The sequence below is a fragment of the Herpailurus yagouaroundi genome, unplaced genomic scaffold, assembly GCF_014898765.1.
Source record: "Herpailurus yagouaroundi ecotype Mexico unplaced genomic scaffold, PumYag 180, whole genome shotgun sequence".
NCBI classification, from domain to species: domain Eukaryota; kingdom Metazoa; phylum Chordata; class Mammalia; order Carnivora; family Felidae; genus Herpailurus; species Herpailurus yagouaroundi.
Genome location: NW_024412411.1, coordinates 16,011,513 through 16,034,249, shown reverse-complemented (window position 1 = coordinate 16,034,249; position 22,737 = coordinate 16,011,513). Strand labels below are relative to the sequence as shown.

General features: G+C 34.8%; 1 protein-coding gene across 3 annotated transcripts in view; it reads right to left on the bottom strand.

Moving 5' to 3' along the window:
• TMEM135 (transmembrane protein 135) overlaps positions 1-22,737 on the bottom strand; it is a 397,425-nt gene that overhangs the window by 132,753 nt on the left and 241,935 nt on the right. For all 3 annotated transcript variants that reach the window (XM_040489574.1, XM_040489573.1, XM_040489575.1), the window contains one exon: positions 11,064-11,110. In XM_040489574.1, the coding sequence (XP_040345508.1) occupies positions 11,064-11,110 (47 nt within the window). The remainder of the gene's footprint in view (positions 1-11,063; positions 11,111-22,737) is intronic.

Genomic DNA, 22,737 nt, shown 5'->3' with positions numbered 1-22,737 from the left:
TATTACTCTATATGTTAACTAAATTGGATTTAAATTTTTCAAAATTTAAAAATATATAGAAAACCCCTATTAAAAGACTTTCCTTTAAGAGAAAGAAAGCTTACATGGAGATATTAGCTAGCCTCCACCTTGGGGTAGCAAGCAGGTCTGCAGGCCAATTTTTTCAATAGACAACTGAAATATTAATGCACTAAATCAGAAGGTTGAAAAGCCCTTCCCAGTTGTTTTAGTCAGTTCAAGCCATTGTAACAAAACACTAGACACTGGGTGGCTTATAAATAACACTAATCTAGTTCTCACAGCTTCAGAGGCTGGCAAGTCCAAAACCAAGGTGCCAGCCAACAATGCCCACTTATTCACTGGTAGCACGCTTCTCACTGTAACCTCACATGGCAGAAGGGGCACAGAGCTCTCTTGAGCCTCTTTTATAAGGGCAATCAATCATTCCATTCATGAGGACTCTGCCCTCATGATCTAATCACCTCCAAAGGCCCCACCATCTAATACCATTACCCTGACATATCAACATATGAATTGCAGGGGAACACAAACATTCAGACTATAGCACTAGCTTTTTAATCTACCAAGAGGATGACATACCAGCAAATTCTGGAAAAATATTGCCTTTTAACTACATTGAAGATATACAAAAATGAATGTAAATCCTTTAAATACATATGGCTACTCTGGCCAACATTACTTAGGCCTCCTCCTACCCTACTGCTTCTAGCAATTGTTTCCTTTTTCTTATTCCTCCTCTTCTCCAACGTTCCCACCCTTACAGGCAAGAGGTAAAACAGAGTCAACTGTATGAAAACAAGATCAAATGCATGGCAGCTGTTGGATTATGAAAAATGACAAAAAAATGTTGCAGACACTTTCAGGAATCACTTGTGGCTTTATTTCATAAATAATATGATGCAGTATGATGCCTAGAGAGATTTGGAACTTGGGAGGGGAAAGGATACCCTGATTGGCTCCATTCTTCTTTCATTAAGTTTGTATTTTAAGTTGTTAGTTAACATACAGTGTTACATTAGTTTCACGTGTACAATATAGTGATTCAACAATTCCATACATCAGCCGGTCGGTGCTCATCACAGCAAGTGAACTCCTTAATCCCATCCTTTACCCATTTTAACCTTGTTAGATTTTTTTTTTAATCCAGTTTTCAATGGATGGACTAGCAGCAACTAGTTGAGAGTAAGGCTGGCAACAGAAAGACCCACCCAGCCAAATCTTGCTGCTCCGGGAATTTGGGGCCAATACACTTCTTTTCTTCTCACTCCACTCCCCGCCTCCTACCCTCAGCCCCAACAGGGCCCATCCACCCTATACTTCTAAGACCCTTTCTTCTCTAGCCTCACTTACTCTGCTGCCCCAACACCCCTCCAGTCAGATGGCATCAAAGTAGGAAACAGATGGGAGAAGAAGAAAGAAAAAGGAAGACAAGAGAAAGGAAAGCCCCAGGTTAAACCACAATCCCAATCCCATGGCTCTTAAATTTGCAGGATTAGCCTGCTTTTATCTTGTTTTTAACCACTCTCTTCCTAAGAGGTCTGTTCTGTTCTTCTACCCCTTCACTTCCCTTCTCCTGTGCTCTGAGCTCTTGTTGGGACAGAGGACTCTGTGGAATAGCTCAAGAATTGGATAAGTCCCAATCCTTCTGCTTTAGCTCTACCACATTGGAAATGAATGCATTTTTCCAAAAATACATTATCATAAATATTATTTGTTTCTATAGTACCACTGGCGCTATACTCCAAGTACATTTTATAGATTCATTTATAGGTTAACTTTTAAAGATTGGCTTGGAAACATAAATATCATTTAAAAAATTATTTTCTTGTAGGAGCATCTGTTCTAAATACTCCTAGCCATAGGGATAACTGTATGAATAAAAAATTTAAAACGAAACCAAACAAATAACTTGCTGAAGCTACAGAATTAGTAAGTGCTAGAGCCAAAACCTAAAGAGAGGACTGTTCGAATGTGTGGCATCAAAGACTATACAATTTCTATTATACCACAGAACCTCCAAAAATATATCTGTGTTTTTCATTAAGTAAATGAAAATTCTGAAAAGCTAAAATTTTACTTCTAGTCATTAGATATTTTAAATTCAGTATCATTTATTAAAACACTTCCTGAGTACCCTTCTACCCAAACCACATCCAGTAATAATCACCAATGCTAATAAACTATTACTGACATTATCAGGGAAAAAAAGTATTTAAATTATTTCAAGAATTCGCCACTATTGTTAAAAATCTATCATATTATTTCTCTTACCTGTGCACATTTGATTTGCTCATACTTCTGTAAAGGGAACAGATTCTTATACCCAGGAAGAATTCCTTATTGCTCAAAACTAAAATGTTTATTGAAAAATGCTTTTCTCAAATCTTCTATCATCATTTCCAAAACAAAACATTTTCATTTCTCCTAACTTAAGAAGAATTATTTATAAGAATAATTATTCTTTTCTCAATAAATACAACTGTAGAACATGGAACAAAAGACTTTTTGCTCATGACACAGCTATTACTACTATTAAATTCTAGCTAGATCATATCTTACAGATTCATTAAAAAATAAATTCAACTATATACTGCCAACTTGATTTAGCTGAACAATGCTAAACAGAGGTTAAAAGGGTTTTAGGTCAGAAGTGTAAATCAGGCTATTAGTAAAAAAAAAATAAATAAATAACATACTTATGGTTTATCCTTTTTAATGTTTATTTATTTTTGAGAGAGAACGAGGGGTAGGGCAGAGAGAGAGAGAGAAACAGAGAATCCGAAGCACACTCCACAGGGTCAGCAGAGAGTCCAATGCGGGGCTCTAATTCATGAACTGTGAGATCATGACCTGAGCCGAACTCAGACACTTAACCAAATGAGCCACGCAGGTGCCCCATTTATGGTTTATCCTTTATTATAACTCGAAACTGCCATCTTGATTCACAAAGAGGCTCCGATATCCAGTGGAACCTCAGAACCACTATAGGACTAGAACAAGCCAACTGGCAGTGAAGGACAGTAGTATGTTAATGGTATAAACTTTTCACTGATTCAGTAATGTGTAGACATTACCACCTCTTGAACTTTGACATTAGTAAAAATAAATAAGATATTTACACTTAGAAAATCCCCTAAAAATGCCATTTTTACTTTTGAAAATAAAATTGCAAAGACAACTGACCACTTCTACTGTGACTGTGTCCCCTTAGGTCTGTAAGGATTTGCATTTTAAGTTGACAGTATTTCTCCAAACAGTATTTCTCTTTGATTGATACTAAAAACAATAAACATATCAGACATCAAATATTTGAGTACAGTATATTTGTTTATATGGGCACCGTATATCATGTGGCTGACAGGCAAAAAATGAAAATAGACTTGCCACAACTTCCACCCACAGATGGAAGTACATTCACCACATGGGCAGACTAATTTTCTCCCCCCAAAAACAAAGATCAGAGTCATATGGCTTGAAAATAAGCTCTCTATTGTCAGAGAAAGTGATTTACAACATTTATGAACCTATGTTTTCTCACCTTTTCCATTTGCTTTGAGGAAAGCGACAGTCCTAATGATCTCTGTATTTTATCTTTGCATAGGGCAGAATTTGCGTTTTTGGTAAGCTCACTAGTTTAGTTACCTATTATGGAAGTACCTCGATTCACTTGCATATATCTTCTGAGGAATACTGGTTTCCGAAGCCCATGTCAATTTTTATTAACAAGTTAATTTACCTTTGGAGAATGGCAATGAATTTACGAAGCCAAAGGCCTAAGATTTTTCTATTTACTACCTCTCCTATGTATCAGTCCTCATCCACTTAAAACCATATGTTCAAGGCTTCCAAACAGAATGTCAGTATCCTCCTAGTCATTTAACATGCTCTCTCCCAGACAAGCAGGTTTAACAATCTAGCTATCTATGTTTACATTCTGCACTGCATGTTAGGCCATTTCTCTCCTCTTTCTCATTCCTCAACTTGTCAATCTCTCCTGCTTGCATAACTTTCTTTTACCACTGAAACTTTCCCATGGTCTGGTCTCTCTTGTCTAAAAAAATAATAAACTAAGAAAGAATCCAAAAGAAAAACCTTAATCCTGTAACAACTTGCCTTATCCTCTCAAACTTCTTGAGTTTATTATACTCATTTCTACTTCCTCATCTCACACTTTTTTTGCATTTATTTAAAAAAATTTCCCAACTTTCTCAAAAAAAAAATTGACAAATCTAATTATACATATTTAGAGTGAACATCATGTAACACAATCTACTCTTCCAACTCAACAAGAAAAACTTCTCCAGCAGTTTACCACTCCCCACTAAGTTGCTAGAGCAAATAAACAATTTTTAGCCCTTATCTTAAAGAATATATTTATAGTATTAACACTAAAAATAATGCCCTCATTCTTGAAATCCTCCATTTTAACTAACATTCTTTCATAGTTTAAAAACAATAATGCTGACTGGGAACTCTACTTCTGCTAAAGTAATAATCACGGTGCTAGGTGCTCACATGTATCAGCTTGGCAGTTTTCTCACTGCTATTGTTACCCATTAATGGTTCAATGCAGCTTCTTAAATAAATAAAATAAATTAGAATAAAAAAGATCCAAGTGTATTCAATGCACTAAGGCTAAGTATTATTCTGGAAAACTTGCGTGTGTGTGTGTATTCACAACATACAATTTAGCTCTTATTTTGGGTCATATTCAAAAAACTCTTAAAGACACTGTGTCTAATTTATTCACCAGAACCCTACCAGTGAGGTCCATATAATTTACACTTTTTAATAAAGAAAACACTAAGTATAGAAAAGTTGTATAATTTGTCTGTAGTCAACCAGTTGGTGTGACATTCCAGAATAGCCTCTGTTTATCTCCTGATCTCCAAATACCCAAATGGTATCTATATTTCTCTATGCAAATATCTTAAAACACACTCCAATCTCAGAATTTAAAAAAAACTGTATTCAATTTCCACACGTTTCTCATTTGCTAATTTCCAGTGTTTCACTCTTCATCATCCAAGCATCAATCCTCATATCTTAGATACAACCACTCTTCACCATGTCATTACCACAATAACCTTCAGTCATGACCCACCCTTTCTTTCTAGAATAACTGCAAGAGTATCCTACCATTACCTGTCATTATGCTCCCTCCAAGCCTCCAATTCACTCTCTGCTTTGCTGGAAGAAATCTCTTCAAAATATAAATCTAGGGGTGCCTGGATGGCTCAGTCAGTTAAGCGTGCAACTTTGGTTTCAGCTCAGGTCATGATCTCACGGTTTGTGAGTTCAAGCCCCGCATAGGGCTCTCTGCTGTCAGTGCAGAGCCAATTCAGATCTTCTGTCCCCCTCTCTCTCTGTCCCCCCACCTCAAAATTAAATACACATTAAAAAAATGTTTTTAATATATATAAACGTAATTATTTAGGGCAAACTCTCCTAACTCTACAGTCAAACTGTAAAGTTCAAATGCAATACATAATTTCCTAGAATAGATTTTTGTGTACTTTGGGCAGTACTTTAAAAAATAGAACCTAATTGATATTTAAAGGACTTTTATTAAAATCAATAATGGTTGAAAGACCCAGATCAAAAGCTCTTTACTCGCTGTTAAAGTTACTTCAAAGATAATAGGTTACGTTTACATAAGGATAGTTTCAGGAACAATCACAAATGTCTTTCACTCAAAAATTGCAGATAGCTAATAAAATATGCCATTTTCCTAAAAACAAAATACATCCATATCTTGAGACTAATGAAAGGGTTCATTATTTGTACCTTCACAGAGAGTTGGACTAGAATTCATCAAATGGCAGGCATCAATGCTGTTTCTAAATAACGTTTCAAACACAAAAACAATAAACTTTAATTTGTGCTGGTTTCTTTTTTTTTTAATTTTATTTATTTTGAGAGAGACAGACAGTGCAAGCAGGGTAGGGGAAGGGAGAGAGGGGGAGAGAGAGAATTCCAAGCAGGCTCTGCACTACCAGCGCAGAGCCCGATGGCTCAAATTCACAAAACCATGAGACCATGACCTGAGCCAAAACCGAGAGTCAGATGTTCAATCAACTGAGCTACCCACACACCCCTGAGTTGGTTTCTAAATAAAAATGCAATGCTTTTCAATGTTTATAGCAGATTAAGATATGTCTACTGTGAATCAGTCATACACAATCTGTAGATTATCTGCTATGACAACACTTCTGAGCCCTTCAATCTACACGTTTAAACAAACTGTTGGATTCGTTGCTTCGCAAAGACAGGTGAAAAGAATTTCTAGCTAAGTACTCACTAGGATGTGATCAGAGTTGTCAAAATATGCTTTATGATACTATTTTAAATTAAATTCTTTAAAGAAAAGTGAAGCTGAATCATTTTATGTTTCTAAACTATGTGTTCTTCATACACAGATATTTAGTGTTGAAAATAAAACCAATCAAATAAATTGTTTAAAAGTGTAGCATGCATCATTGTTTTTTTGAGCAGGATTAAGTGTAATAGTTTTGGCATGATTTTTGCGTTGTTGTTGATTCTTCCCTTTGCTTTTCAGTTAAAACAAAAAATAAGAGCTAATGATTCAAAAGAAACTCATTTCTTTTCTCCACATGACTATTGGAAAGATCCTATCAAGCCTGAATCAACAACTATAATAAATCCTTGACTTAAAAAAAAAAAAAAATAACAAAATAACAAGTTGCTTTACTCACAAATACAGGTTTGTAAATTGAAAAAAAAAAGTGCTTTACAGGTATACATGAGACAAAATATTCTACCAAGTTTTCAACCAGGACTTCTGCTTCATAGTGATAGGCATTTTTCTGAGGCAAAGTTATGACAACATGCAAAATAATAAGACGATTGAACAAAGAAGGCAGAATCATTATGAAGAATGCCCACTAGGGTTGTACAGAGAGACTTCTTTCAAAACATCTTCAAAATATTGTACCCCAGTTCCTAACAGAATTGATTTCTGGTACACAGACTGAAAATCAAGATCGCCATGTATGAGAAAATGCGTGTAAAAAAAAAAACCAAAACTACCTCTAAAAAAAAACAAAAGAGCTATTCAAAAGTAAGATACTTTCACTCGAGAAGAAAGTATATTCTGTTGCTTTGGGATGCAGAGTTCTAAATATATCTGTCAAGTCCATCTGATCCAATGTCTCATTCAGGGCCCTTGTTTCTTTATTGACCATGTGTCTAGATGATCTATCCATTTCTGTAAGTGGGGTGTTAAAGTCCCCTGCAATTACCACATTCTTATCAATAAGGTTGCTTATGTTTATGAGTAATTGTTTTATATATTTGGGCGCTCCGGTATTCGGCGCATAGACATTTATAATTGTTAGCTCTTCCTGATGGATAGACCCTGTCACTATTATATAATGTCCTTCTTCATCTCTTGTTACAGCCTTTAATTTAAAGTCTAGTTTGTCTGAAATAAGTATGGCTACTCCAGCTTTCTTTTGGCTTCCAGTAGCATGATAAATAGTTCTCCATCCCCTCACTCTCAATCTAAAGGTGTCCTCAGGTCTAAAATGAGTCTCTTGTAGACAGCAAATAGATGGGTCTTGTTTTTTTATCCATTCTGATACCCTATGTCTTTTGGTTGGCGCATTTAATCCATTTACATTCAGTGTTATTATAGAAAGATACGGGTTTAGAGTCATTGTGATGTCTGTATGTTTTATGCTTGTAGTCATGTCTCTGGTACTTTGTCTCACAGGATCCCCCTTAGGATCTCTTGTAGGGCTGGTTTAGTGGTGACAAATTCCTTCAGTTTTTGTTTGTTTGGGAAGACCTTTATCTCTCCTTCTATTCTAAATGAAAGACTTGCTGGATAAAGGATTCTCGGCTGCATATTTTTTCTGTCTAGCACACTGAAAATCTCGTGCCAATTCTTTCTGGCCTGCCAAGTTTCAAAAGAGAGATCAGTCACGAGTTATAGGTCTCCCTTTATATATGAGGGCACGTTTACCCCTTGCTGCTTTCAGAATTTTCTCTTTATCCTTGTATTTTGCCAGTTTCACTATGATATGTCGTGCAGAAGATCGATTCAAGTTACGTCTGAAGGGAGTTCTCTGTGCCTCTTGGATTTCAATGCCTTTTTCCTTCCCCACTTCAGGGAAGTTCTCAGCTATTATTTCTTCAAGTACCCCTTCAGCACCTTTCCCTCTCTCTTCCTCCTCTGGGATACCAATGATGCGTAGATTATTTCTTTTTAGTGTATCACTTAGTTCTCTAATTTTCCCCTCATACTCCTGGATTTTTTAATCTCTCTTTTTCTCAGCTTCCTCTTTTTCCATAACTTTATCTTCTAGTTCACCTATTCTCTCCTCTGCCTCTTCAATCCGAGCCGTGGTGGTTTCCATTTTGTTATGCATTTCGTTTAAAGCGTTTTTCAGCTCCTCGTGACTGTTCCTTAGTCCCTTGATCTCAGTAGCAGAGATTCTCTGCTGTCAGCTATACTGTTTTCAAGCCCAGCGATTAATTTTATGACTATTATTCTAAATTCACTTTCTGTTATATTATTTAAATCCTTTTTGATCAGCCAAAAGTAAGATACTTTCACTACACATTTAAATAGCCATAATTTCAAAACTAAGAACACTGGTTTGTTTTTTAAGTAAATTCATACAATAACCATCACATCCTATATGTCATTTTTAGAAAAATACTTATAGAACTACTCCTCAAGTTCCTTCTCTAAATAAATAAAACTGGCACATTTTTCTCTCTATTGAGAAAAAAATCTATTTCTATTTCCCTTTTTCCCATTTAGAGGCTAGGATAAAAAGACAAGTTGATTAATTTCTAATAAAATGTTTCCCTTATCCTCTCTTTTCCAAAGGAAGTTACTTTGAATGGGGGCCGAGGAACAATATCATTTGATATTTATCTAATTTTACACAAAATTAAAATTTTAATAAATGGAAAAATGTGACCTCAAATATCCGTACCATACACCTGAATTTTAAGAATAGAATATTCTAATGCAATTAGACTCACTAACTCCTATGTACAATATTGTTTGTTCATTGCAAACACATGCCGGAATTCAGCCAAACATGTAGCAGTGTTTTGTTTGAGTGTAGTACTTTATAAATGGTTTTTTTTTTTTTTTTGCCATTTGCCAAACCTCTTTTGTTGAGTTATTCAAACTAACTTCTGCCAAGAACACTAGGAATTTGGTGATAGTGCTTCTTTTAGGAGAAAACAACCCCTTTCCTCAGAAAACGGAAAATGTTTATCTTGGCACTAAAACCTTGTATTGAGCCTTCTGGAAAGTATTTTAAATTGTTGTTTTTAACCTAGACTCTGTGACTGAAACAGGAAAAGGTTTCATAGCTCTACACAAAAATACATATTTATAGGGCTGATTTTCTTTCTACACCAAAAATACTACGTTGATGGCAGCAATTTTCAAGCACAATTTCCTAGGACCATGCTAAAGTTTGGGCATTATCACTATATTCAACATACAACTTGTTTTTAAATCTCAAAACTAATGACTAAGAAATGATAAATGATGATCAAATATGCTATCCTTAGGTGTCATATTGGGAAGGATTGTTGCATTTAACTATGTTCTTTTAGGAATTATCACAAAAGGAAAATTTACTTGATATTGTACTTTCCTTCTGTGGATGTCAACAAAAGAAAGGTTTCTACGTTTTCAGCTTTTTTATATTTTCCCCACTAAGTATGCTTTATCTTCAGACTAGATGAACATAAAGATCAACCATGTGAACTTTTTGCAATATTGTCCTACTAATAATCTGAATACAATATGAAGTTTTGGAAAATTGATGCAATGATACAGTCTTTGTCCTTAACACCTCTACCTCGCCCCTAACAGTTCAAACAATTTCACAAAGACCTCTAGAGAGCTGCAATGATTTTTCAGTCACTAATAACCAACAAAAAATACTATGCACTCATTACCAATCCTTTGCAAATCAAGCCACCCTAGCCTGAAATTTGATCCATTTTTTTCCCTTCTATGGGCCTGGCTGTCCCTTTACAAGAGTAACAGCAGCAGTATCACTTTATAATGCATGTAAAATAGCTGATAAAGTGAAAATAAGTTAAAATCATATCATTGTGCTTATCAAATATTTATTAGGGTGTTCTGGAAGAAAATTGTTTTAAAATTCTGGTATGGTTAAATTGTCTTATTTAAAGGTATCTACAAAATACATCTTATTAAAACATGTAACTGCCTTTGTTAATCAAATACAAATTTTAATTTTAAAAGTTTGGTCCTTCCTGCTGTGATTGAATTCTGCCTATATCCAGAAAAATCATGAGAAAGTGTCTTCAAATTAGCGTAATAAGAGTGACATAAATGGAAATTACTGGTATCACTGATGGAAATTACTGGTATCACTGACAGAAAGGTTATGAAGGAGTGGACTCTTCCCAGTGAAAAATCCCATCCCTGTACTGCTATGGCTATACAGCGATGGTATCCTTTTTATTGGCCTTGAAATCTTGAGCCATCCTAACACTCCTCCACAGGCCTCACAGTTTCAGTGTCAATGAGAAATATAACTCCGACATTACGGACTAACGCAATACTTTAAAGACTATGACGAATATGCTAGTTTATCCCCACAGAAAATTTAGATTAAGCTCTACCATCACTTTTCTCTCATCTAAATCTAAAATGCTGACTGTTTTACAAGGAGAGTGAAGAATATCTAAAATCAGGTCCAGAAAAAACAAAAATTCACTTGTCAGAATTTGAGACTATTAATTTACATATTCAGCTTCCCAAGATGAACCTATAAGTAGAAAGTAAAAAAAAAAAACAAAAAAAAAAAAAACAAATCTTCTTTCCCTCCCTGTATTCACTAAGAAGCAGTGATTTATCTCTAACTATTCTAGAGGAAAGAAAAAAAAAAATACAACTCATGCCACTTGTGAGAAACGATTATTTAGGGAACAACTTTAGTTACATGGCTGATTCAAAAAACCACAAAGGACCACTATTTTTTTCCATTAAAATAAATAGGTATAACAGTACATACCTGAAAAAGAACATGTACATGGCAGCTGTGATGCAGAACAAAAGGACCTACAACAAGGAGAAAATACATTACTTGTAAAAGACCACTGACATCATTTGTGTGTCTTTCTTTTCAAATTTTAATTCCAGTATAGTTAGCATACAGTGTTATATTAGTTTCAGGTGTACAATATAGCAATCAATTCAACACTTCCGTACAACACCCATCGCTCCTTACAAGTACCCTCCTTAATCCCCATCACCTATTTAACCCATCCCCCCCATCGACCTCCCCTCTGGTAACCATCAGTTTGTTCTCTCTAGTTAAGAGTCTGTTTCTTGATTTGCCTCCCTCTCTCTCTTGTTTTCCTTTACTCGTTTGTTTTGGTTGTTTTTCTTTTGTTTTGTTTCTTAAATTCCACATGTGAGTAAAATTATATGGTATTTGTCTTTCTCTGACTGACTTATTTCGCTTACCATAATGTTCTCTAGCTCTATCCATGTCATTGCATCATTTGTATGTTATGAAGGCAAAATTCTCACTATTAAATCTTGTGCCTGAAACAATTTAAAGATGTGCACAACTAGTCATGCATGTACCACATTCCCTGTCTTTCAAATAAACCATGTTAAGGCAATAATGAGTCTGTTCACACACACAAACACAAATGAAATTATACACATTATACAATATGTATATATATTACAACATGTATATGTGTATATAGACTGGGCAGAAAGGTAACATGGTTCAAGAGGAACGACAAATTTTTTTAATTATCTGTAAGAATGCCTGAAGAAGCATAAGTAACTTAAGAACAAAGACATTTGTTCATTTATATAATGAAGTCAGCAAATAAATCATAAAGCTTATTAACTATTATACCAAGATGACCAGATTTGTATTCAAATGTAAAAAATGTTTCAGTGGTCAGCCAATTCTAATCAATAAGAAAAACTCCTAAAATTATAATCATCCTTTGTGGGATACAGACTAGCTGTAAAACAAAATTCCTCTAAAAGCAGGCATCCGAACACAATAAATCTAAATTTAAAGAGCTCCTCTCAAACACAACATAATAAGGTGTATGTGGAAAGAATCCAGAATCCAAGTGCTGACCAAAAGCTTAGTTATGCCAACAAAGTGGATCTCCGTAAGGTGTTTTAAATCACTGAAAAACAAGTTGTAAAAATGTGTTCTTGTGTTAACAGTATAAACTAAAACATGATTGTCAATGGCCTCACATCACAGATAAATGACAAACGAGCAATCTTTAACTGTAAAGGGCTTACCACAAAGTACAACAAAAATGAATATAGGACAAAATAGTGTTTTGGTACTTCCAACACAATTTCTAGTCAACTAAGAAAAGCATAGTAGTCTTTCTATTACAGTTAAGCTTGACAGGTTTGCCACCTTGGCTTAAGATAAGCATTATAAACATAATCTGAATGGCTTAGAGATCTATAAACCCAAGACCCAAAAGAAAATAGGTATCATTTACTACAAAACAAATATTTCTATTATTATATAGAAAACACATAACATCTCCTTCTCTATATAAAATATATAAAATCTCTTTCTAATAAACACACACAAAATCTTCTGTCCTCTCTCCTTCCTTTCCTCTTTCTCTTTTCCGTTGCCTTAAAAAATACCCTATCGATGATACGTAAGGTGTATATCACTGTTTTTGTAAACATAACATAAAGTGTATGGAATAACTTTCAATTACTGATTAACCAAAACCAATTAAAAATTAAAGTTCAAGTGAGTTTGTGTACTGGCTGTAATTTGCCAGCCAATGACCCAGATCATGAAACTCAATTTTTAGTTCCCTACCATTCTATACCCTTTGGGCAAAGCCTTAGTTCCCAGATGTTCAAGGTTTCATTCTTTCCCTGAGCTAGTCATTTTTCCCCCTTGCAAACCTACTCACAAACCTCTCTAGAAGTGTCCCACAAATCTTTTCCATACCCTCCACCTTTCTCTAAGGAAAATTTCCTTAGTCACTTTCTCTTAAAATGTTGCTATGCTCTATCCTAATGTTCTAAACCTATCAATGCTCATGTTAAACTAACATTTATCTTTGCAAATAATACACCTGCAAATGGGAAAAAGTACAATGTTAAAGATCTCAAGCTCTGGAATACAGCAGATCTGGGTTTGAGTCTAGTTGTATGTGACTTTCAATGCCTTATATAATTTCCCCTAAGACATAGATCTCTTGTCTATAAAGTGAGAATTGGAGTTCACTTTTTTATACAGTAGAGATTCAAGAGATAAAAATCGATACAAGCGGCGGTGGGGGGGGGGGGAACATAAAGGATATTAATGTACAATAGATCAATTCATTTAACAGATATTTACTGAATGCCTACTATGTTCCAGAAACTGTCTAGAACCTACAACAGTACACAAAATGGGCAAAGTCCTTACCCTAATGAAAGTTATCTTTTAGTCAGGTGAAAGAAGATATTAAAAGAAAATACTATGTTAAATAGTGATAGCAGTTTGGGAGAAAAACAAAGCAGGATAAGGAAATAAAGTGCAGGAGAATAGGGGTCGTGGTTTTATACAAAGTGGTCAAGGAAGCCAAGACTTAGTAGAGAGAGTGAGGAGATGAGGAGTAAGCAAGGGGACTGTATCAACAGAACCACTGGAAAGATTCTGATTTTTATTATGAAAGGTATTCAGTACTGTGTTAATTAAAGGTGCTAAAGAAAAGATTTAATTTTTAGTGATGTAGTGTTTTCAAAGTTTTTTAAATTAATTGTGCTAATTTATTAAACATGGTGTCTTCAAAAAAATGCTTTTCCAAATAAATGACAATCTGCAGTTAAATAAGGAAGAATATTTTCTGTTCTTCAAAATTCAGAATTTGAAGACAAAAGGAACTTAGATAAACCTCTATGTTTTTGTTTTTTTTTTTCATATCAGGAAACTAATGTCCTGAGAAGTTAAGTGATACATCCATGCTTACCCCAATAGCTGTATTTTGCATTTCCTTCATTAAACAACTATTGGTCAAATGAGTCACTCTAGAGCTGCTCTATACAGAGAATATTTAAATACAATTTAGACCCTCAAGAAGCTTACAGATAATGACTGCTCCATTGTCCAAATCTGTAGCTGCTGTTCACATGTGGCTAGTTAAATTTTTAATACCTTTACTGAAGTAAAATTAACATATTTAAAGTACACAATTTTGTAAGTCTTGATATAGGTATATATACCTATAAAATCATCATCATAATCAAGATAACAAACACATCCATCACATCCAAAAAGTTCTTAACCTCATTCCCTTATTATCATCTTCATATCTGCAGAATCTATAGTAATGTCACCTCTTTCATTCCCAGTATTTGTAGTTTGTATCTTATTTCTTGATCAGTCTGGATACAGATATAGTAACTGCATTGATTTTATCAAAGAACAAACTTTTGGTTTAATTAATCTTCTCTGATGTTTTTCTGTTTTCTATTTCATGGACTTCAATTTGATCTTTATTAGTTCCTTTTTCTGTTTGCTTTAGATTTCATTTGCTTTTGTTTTCCTATTTTCTTAAAGACAGAAATTTAGGCCATTGATCTAAATTTTTTTTTTTTAATATCAGTATATAATGCCAAAATACCTGTTGTACATGTATTCTGATAATTTTGATAAGTTTGTTATTCATTTTTGTTTATTTAGAATACTTCTCTTAATGTATTTATCTATTAATTTATTTATTTGCAAGGGGTGGGGAGAGAGGGAAAGAGAGAATCCCAAACAGGCTCCATGCTGTCAGTACAGAGCCTGATGCAGGACTCAATCTCACAAACTGTAAGATCATAACCTGAGATGAAATCAAGAGCTCAACGGACTGAGCCACCCAGGCACCCCAATTCAGAATACTTTCTAATTCTGCTTTTGCTTACTGCTTGTAATCCATGACTTAATTAGAAGTATGTTAGTTCCCAAATATTTGGGGATTTTCAGTGACTTTTCTGTTGTCAATGACTTACTTGATTCTATTATGGTCAGAAAGTACTTTACATGACTTGATTATTTCCAAATTTATCAGGACTTATTTTACGTTCCAGAACACATCAGAATATGTTCCATATATTTGGCAAATACCCATGTGTATTTTATTTATTTTTTTAAAGTTTATTTTCTTCTTTAGTGATCTCTATACCCAACATGGGGCTTGAACTCCCAATGCTGAAATCAAGAGTCAGACAGAGCCAGCCAGGTGCCCCTCCAACCATGTGCATTTGAAAAGAATGTGCATTCTACTTTTGCTGGGAAGAGAGTATCAATTAGGTCAAGCTGGTTGATGGTGTAGTTCAAATCTTCTGTATCCTTATTGGATAAAGGGCTAGTATCCAAAATTTATAAAGAACTAACCAAACTCCACACCTGAACAACAAATAATCCAGTGAAGAAATGGGCAGAAGACATGGACACTTTGCCAAAGACAACCAGATGGCCAAAAGACACATGAAATGATGCTCAACATCACTCATCATCAGGGAAATACAAATCAAAGACACTCAGATACCACCTCACACTGGTCAGAGTGGCTAAAATGAACAAATGAGGATATTATAGATGCTGGCGAAGATGTGGAGAAACGGGAACCCTCTTGCACTGTTGGTGGGAATGCAAACCAGTACAGCTGCTCTGGAAAACTGTGTGGAGGTTCCTCAAAAGATTAAAAATAGATTTACCCTATGACCCAGCAATAGCACTGCTAGGAATTTACCCAAGGGATACAGGAGTGCTGATGCATAGGGGCACTTGTACCCCGATGTTTATAGCAGCACTTTCAACAACAGCCAAATTATGGGAAGAGCCTAAATGTCCATCAACTGATGAATGGATAAGGAAGATGTGGTTTATATAAACAATGGAATACTACTTGGCAATGAGAAGGAATGAAATCATGCCATCTGCAGCAATGTGGATGGAACTGGAGGGTATTATGCTAAGTAAAATAAGTCAGTCAGAGAAAGACAAATACCATATGTTTTCACTTATATGTGGATCTTGAGAAACTTAACAGAAGACCATGGGGGAAGGGAGGGGGAAAAATGTTACAAATAGAGAGGGAGGGAGGCAAACCATAAGAGACCCTTAAATACAGAGAACAAACAGAGGGTTGATGGGGGGTGAGGGAGAGGGAAAAGTGGGTGATGGGCATTGAGGAGGGCACTTGGGATGAGCACTGGGTGTTGTATGGAAGACAATTTGAAAATAAATTATATTTTTAAAAAATCTTCTGGGGGCGCCTGGGTGGCGCAGTCGGTTAAGCGTCCGACTTCAGCCAGGTCACGATCTCGCGGTCCGTGGGTTCGAGCCCCGCATCAGGCTCTGGGCTGATGGCTCAGAGCCTGGAGCCTGTTTCCGATTCTGTGTCTCCCTCTCTCTCTGCCCCTCCCCCATTCATACTCTGTCTCTCTCTGTCCCAAAAATAAATAAAAAACGTTGAAAAAAATTAAAAAAAAAATCTTCTGTATCCTTAATGATTTGTCTACTTGTTCAATCATTGAGAGAAGTTATCAAAATGTCTTGCTGTAATTGTGAAGCTGTCTCCACAACCTCTCCTTGCAATTCTATCACTTTTTCCTCAGTGTATTCTGAAGCTGTTTTTAGGAACATAAATGTTTAGCATTATGTCTACTTTATCATGATGAAATTACCTCCTTTATCTCTGATAATATTCCTTTGCTCTGAAATCTATTTTATCTGACAGTAACTCCAGATTTCTTTTAATACTATTATCCGTATTTTTACTTTTAACTGATGGAGTCTTTATATTAAAAGTTCATTGTGCATAGGCATCTTGTTGTTTCTCGTTTTCTATTCTATCTGAAAATTCTCCATCTCTTCATTGGCACAGAGTGTTTAACATGACTACTGGTAAGTCGAGAATAAAATCTATCATCTTGGTATTTGTTTTTCTATTGTTTCTCATTTGTTTCCTTTTTCCTCCTTTCTACCTTTTCTGGATTATTTAAAGGACTCCAATTTTTCTCTTTTGTTGGCTTATTTTAGTGTTTGTTTTAGGGTTTACAGTGTAGATCTTTAAACTGATGCAGTCTCCATTCAAGGGATATTATACCACTTAACATATAATACAGAACTTTACAATAGTATTCTTCCATTTCTCTTCTCCTGACCTTTGTGCTACTCTTGCCATCTATCATACTTTAACCTATATTATAAAATGGCTATATTTTAACCCTTTTCTTCAGAAATGTAGATCTAAAAATAATTCCTTTGTTTTGAAAGATATTTTTGCAGGGTGTAGACTTCTAGGTTGATAGACGGTTTCATTTCAGTAGCTGGCTCAACAAATGTCACTCTAATATCTTCTTCCAATTTGATTACCATGTGCCTTGGAGTAGTCTTCTTCATGTTTCTTGTACTAGGGCTTCATTAAATTTCTTGAACCTGTGGGTTTATAATTTTCACCAAATTTGAAAATGTTTTAGCCATAATTACATCAACTGTTTTTTCTTCCCTCCTTGTGACCTTTAGGAGCTCTAATTAACATACAGTAGGTCTCCCGAAGTTGTCCTACAAGTAATGTTGTCTTTACTTTGTAAAAAAAAAAATTCTCTTTACTCTGTGTTTCATTTTGGGTTGTTTCTACTGTTATGTCTTCAATTTACTAATATTTTCTCCTGCAATGAATGTCGACGCCATTCAGTAAATTTTCCATCTGATGCATTGTAATTATCTCTTAAGTTTGATTTATATTTTTCCCCCTATTTTCCATGTGTCTAACTTTCTGCAACTATGGAACTCAGATATAACAACTCTTTTTAATGTCCTTGCCTGCTAACTCCAACAGCTTTGTCATTTGGGTTTGGTATTAACTGACAGATTTATCTTCTCATTACAGGTTAAATTTTGTTTCTTCTTATTGCATGCCCAGTAATTCTGACTGGATATCAGACATTCTGAATTTTACCTTGGTGAGTACTGGATATTTTTGTATTCTCATAAATCTTGTTTGTTCTGGGACACAGTTATTTGGAAACAGTTTGATCATTTAAGGATTTGCTCTTAAGATATTTTAGGAGGGAGTGGAGTAGTGCTCAATTTAGAGCCAATTACTCTCCATTACTGAGATAAGACCTGTATGTGTACTTTACCCAATGCCACAAGAATCTCGAGATTTTCCCATCTTTTTCCAGAAACAGACACTATTCCTGCTGCTATCTGAATGCCAAGCAATCAAGTCAGGACCTGGAATCCTTTCAAGTTGTTCTTTCCTTGGCCTAGGGCATTTCCCTCAGGTACAGGCCCTAACTGGTAGGCAGCTGAGCACTTTTCTCTCTGGTCTGCTGTTCTGTGAACTCTATCCACCATTGTTTCCTCTCGCTTTCTACTCTATTTCTTCAACTCAGAAAGTCCTTGACTTTGTCTGAATGCCTCTTCTTTGATCCAAGCCTAGAAACTCTCGCAAGCATTAAGCTAGGGTACTCACTGTTTCCCAGCTCAGAGGGCCCTCTGCCCTTCAGTGTCTAATGTCCAGGACCTTGAGATCATTGTTTCATGTGCTTGTTTCATGTGTTGAAATTTGGTTGTTGCAGCTGTAAGAGTAAGTGCTACCTGAATCAACCCATAACTGTTATTTATTACATCAAGGACAGAAGCAGAGTGTGGTTCTTTAAATTTAAATTATTTACAATTAAATAATATTAAAATTCAGTTCCCCATTCACACTAATCATGTTTCATAGAATCCACAGCCACATGTGGTTGTGGATTCTATAACAGACAGGACAGTCACAGAATATCTCCATTACTGCAAAAAATTCTATTAGACATGCCTGGCTAGTGAATGATATTTTCACTGTGAATTGTGGTAATGTTATATAGCACTTAAAATATTCTCTCTTCGGTTGTAAAGTAGACATCTGCATACATCTATTTTTATACTTTACACTTTTATGTCTAAATCAACACAAAATTTATAGTCCTACCACTTACTTTACTCATTTGTAGAAACAATACCATCTCTTACATATATGTATGGAGTAAATGAAGTAACATACATAAAGCCTGAAAGAGTTACTAGTATATCAAACATGCTCAGTAAATAACTACTAACAAGAAATAATTTCTCTGTAATTCTCTTCCATTTCACAACCATTGCACAATACACTTACGAAGGATAAGGAATTTTGCAATTGCTTTTTTCACTTTAATTTTGTAACATTTTTTAACTCAAAAAGTAATGTAGGGCATGCTACAACATGGATGAACCTCAAAACATTATTTAACTGAAAGAAGCTAGTGACATGTTGTATAATACCATTTATATGAATTCCAGAAAAGACAAATCTATTTACAGAAAGTAGAGTTAATGGATGTCTAGAGCTAGGGAAATGAGGGGTGACAGCAACTGTTTGCTCATGGTACAAAGTTTCTTCTGGGTGGGTGATGAAAAGTTTCTAAAATTAGATTGTAGGGATAGATGTAGAACTCTACATACTAAAACTCATGTAATTAACACTTCAAAATGGCAAATTTTACAGCATTTAAATTACATGTCAAAAACACTATTCAAATTGCTTTTTACACAGTAATGCATATACACAATAAAAACAAAACTGCAAACTAAACAACAAAAATACAAGGAAATGAAAGTTCCCTCCTATTCCAGATCTCTCATATCCTGTCTGTACATACATCTGTACAGAGACACATATCTAATAAAGTATGTTTTATCCTTTTCTTTTAAATTTTACACACACCCATATGGAAATGCTGACATTTCTTAAAACAGTCTATGAATAGACATTTGGAGTGAAAGGAGCCAGTAAATACTGAATACCAAAGTACATTTTATAAAAAAGCGCACTTACATCTCGAGGTAAATTCTTAGACCTGAATTCACTACATTAAGGCCTATCAGCATTTTTTATCTTGATGCACTCCTATCAACAGTATTGAGTGTATCTACTTCCTTACACCAGCTATTTCCCTATACCCAGAAAAACTGTTTTATCATACTTGTTTATCCTTGCCAATCTGATGGATGAAAGAGGTGGTCTCTCATATAGTTGCTTTTTCTATCAGTAAAACTAAGCCTCCCAGATTTATAAACCATTTTGGTTTTTGGTCGATCGGTTTCTTTTTCATATCCTTTGCCTATTTGTGGATTGTTGATCTGTTAGAAACTATTCTTATTTTTTGAAACTGCATATATTTATATAAAAACATAGAATGAATTTCATTATTATCTATTTGCACCAAGAATAGGAGTGGTTAAATAAAAGTAATCATATGAAGGAAATCTCATAATGTACTAAACCAAAAAAACATTTTAAGCCAAGAGTATACACAAAGTATAACAAATGATGTGAAACTAAAGTTCATTCAGCTGAAAAATACTGTTTTTTCTGGAATGCCTTTTTAAGAAGTGATTGTTTTACAATACAGGGCTTCCTGCTATAGAGCTTATAAAACTTCAAAAAAAAAAAAAAGTACTATTCCTCTCCTCACTATGTCATGCAGAATTTTATGAAAACTATCCCTTCTCAAAGCTCTAACAAATAAACAGTATCACAATATATGAATACTTTAAAATCCTAAAAACAACCAGAAATATTAAAAATGTGAATATGGCCCAATGTGAATACGTCCTGGAAAACAGAGCTGTTTTTAACATTTAAGCCTCAAAAATGGTTAAAACACATATCCTGAAGTCATTTTAGAGCATACTAGAGACCTAAACAGATGGTGCATTTAAGTATTTCCTACCACAGAGCTGTACTGCTTTTCTTTAACATACTCAATTAAATGTTCTTTGTCCCTGATCACTTCTTCTTGAGTGTATCCAAAGGCAATGATGCCCCTTTGCTGCTTAGCCTTCATTACTCATTAAGCCCATTTTCCCCCACCAATCCATTGAGCCTTCTTCTTCCGTTATGCAAATAAGTAATGAAATCTCATTTCTGTTTCGGGAAAAGAAGCAACAAGCTTCCCCTTGCCCATGTGGACTTTATTAATATTTTAGCCGTGTATCCAACCCACCCATTCACAAAAACTGATCTGGTGTCTATGTGTTGCTAACACTTTGTGACTTAGCAAGTCAAAAAGAGTGAAAAAGAAGAAAGAACAACAGGTTCTCACCCTCATATTTGCTACACTGCCAGTACACTGGGGAAACAAAATTACATAACACTTGATACCTATTGCCCTTCTAATGTCAGTCTAGGGGGAATGTAGGCATATTAGGAAATCACTCCAATACAATACACTAGGACAGAATATTTACACTTCATCCTACAAGAGATACTCACCAAAACACCTGATTATGTTATTATTGAAATTATTCAACATATTTAGGCAATGCTTTTTTGGCCATCTATATATCTTTCTTAATGTCTGCACCAGAACTTACTTGAAATACAAAGTACCAAAGGACAGAGCCTTTACTCGTCTAATTCCATACATGGATACATTTCTTTACATGTAACCTTTTAATAATGATGTTTGTTTCTATTTATAGAATCCATCTTTCAAAAAAATAAACAGTTCTCCTATTCATACACTATTTAAAAGGCTGAACTTTAGACTCTAAGCATCTTTTCATTTTTTTCGCAAACACAAATCACCACATGGTCTCTTGGAGAAACCACTCTTACTGGATGAATGAGTGCATCATAATTTGCAATGTATAGATTTTGACTTTAAATACACAATGTATCATTATCATAATACTGACTGACTTTAGGTAATGCATAATCTTAAACAGCACTATTCCCATGTTAAATAGCTATGTATTGCTTTATAATCTTAAAAAATCTTAGGTAACTAAAATCTCATTTAATATATAGTCCATCTTTATAATCTGTCCCTTTGTTTTAGACTGGCAGTTTTACTTACTGATTTTTTAAAAATTTCCCTCCTTGACAAAACAAATACAGGGACAGTACAAAATACCTTAAGAGGAATTTTAGAGCCACAAATGCCAGACTTGAGGTAAGAAAGAAGTCTTGGGTCTCCAGAGTAAGACTATAAATTAGATCAAATCACTTCCATTTTTTTTTATTTCTATCTTTTTTTACTTTAGACAGAGAATACGTGTGTGAGCAGAGGAAAGGGGCAGAGGGAGAGAGAGAATCTCAAGCAGGTCTTGATCCCATGACTATAGGATCATGCATGACCTGAGTCAAAATCAAGAGTCCAACATTCAAATGGACTCAGCCACCCAGGCACCCAAAATCACTTCCACTTTTTAAACCTTAACTTTTTCATCTTTAAAAGAAGTTATATTAATCTCTAGAATTCTTCAGAACTCTAAAATTCTATGATTCCATGTATCAATTTTTTTCACCACAGAACAAAGTTATTTCAAAGCAAACAGTCACTAATACATCATGAGAAAAATCTCAGAATATATGTGTATAATAAGCAAATTAAAGTATTTGCTCTGAGCGGAGTGTAGGAAATTACATGATGTATGACAAAAACTTGGGGCCAGTCTCTTCCTTGCACTGCTCACTATTCTTGATTTATACCTTCAAGGTTAGCAAACAGAGTCTGGCAACACAATAACCTTGAAATTTTCCAGTTGTAAAAGAGTTAGGTTAGATAGCAGCTGGGAAGTATATCCTATGTGATATCCTGTCCTTTTATGGTAAGTGAGAAAACTGTACTTGTTTTCCATAAAAATAAAACAATTT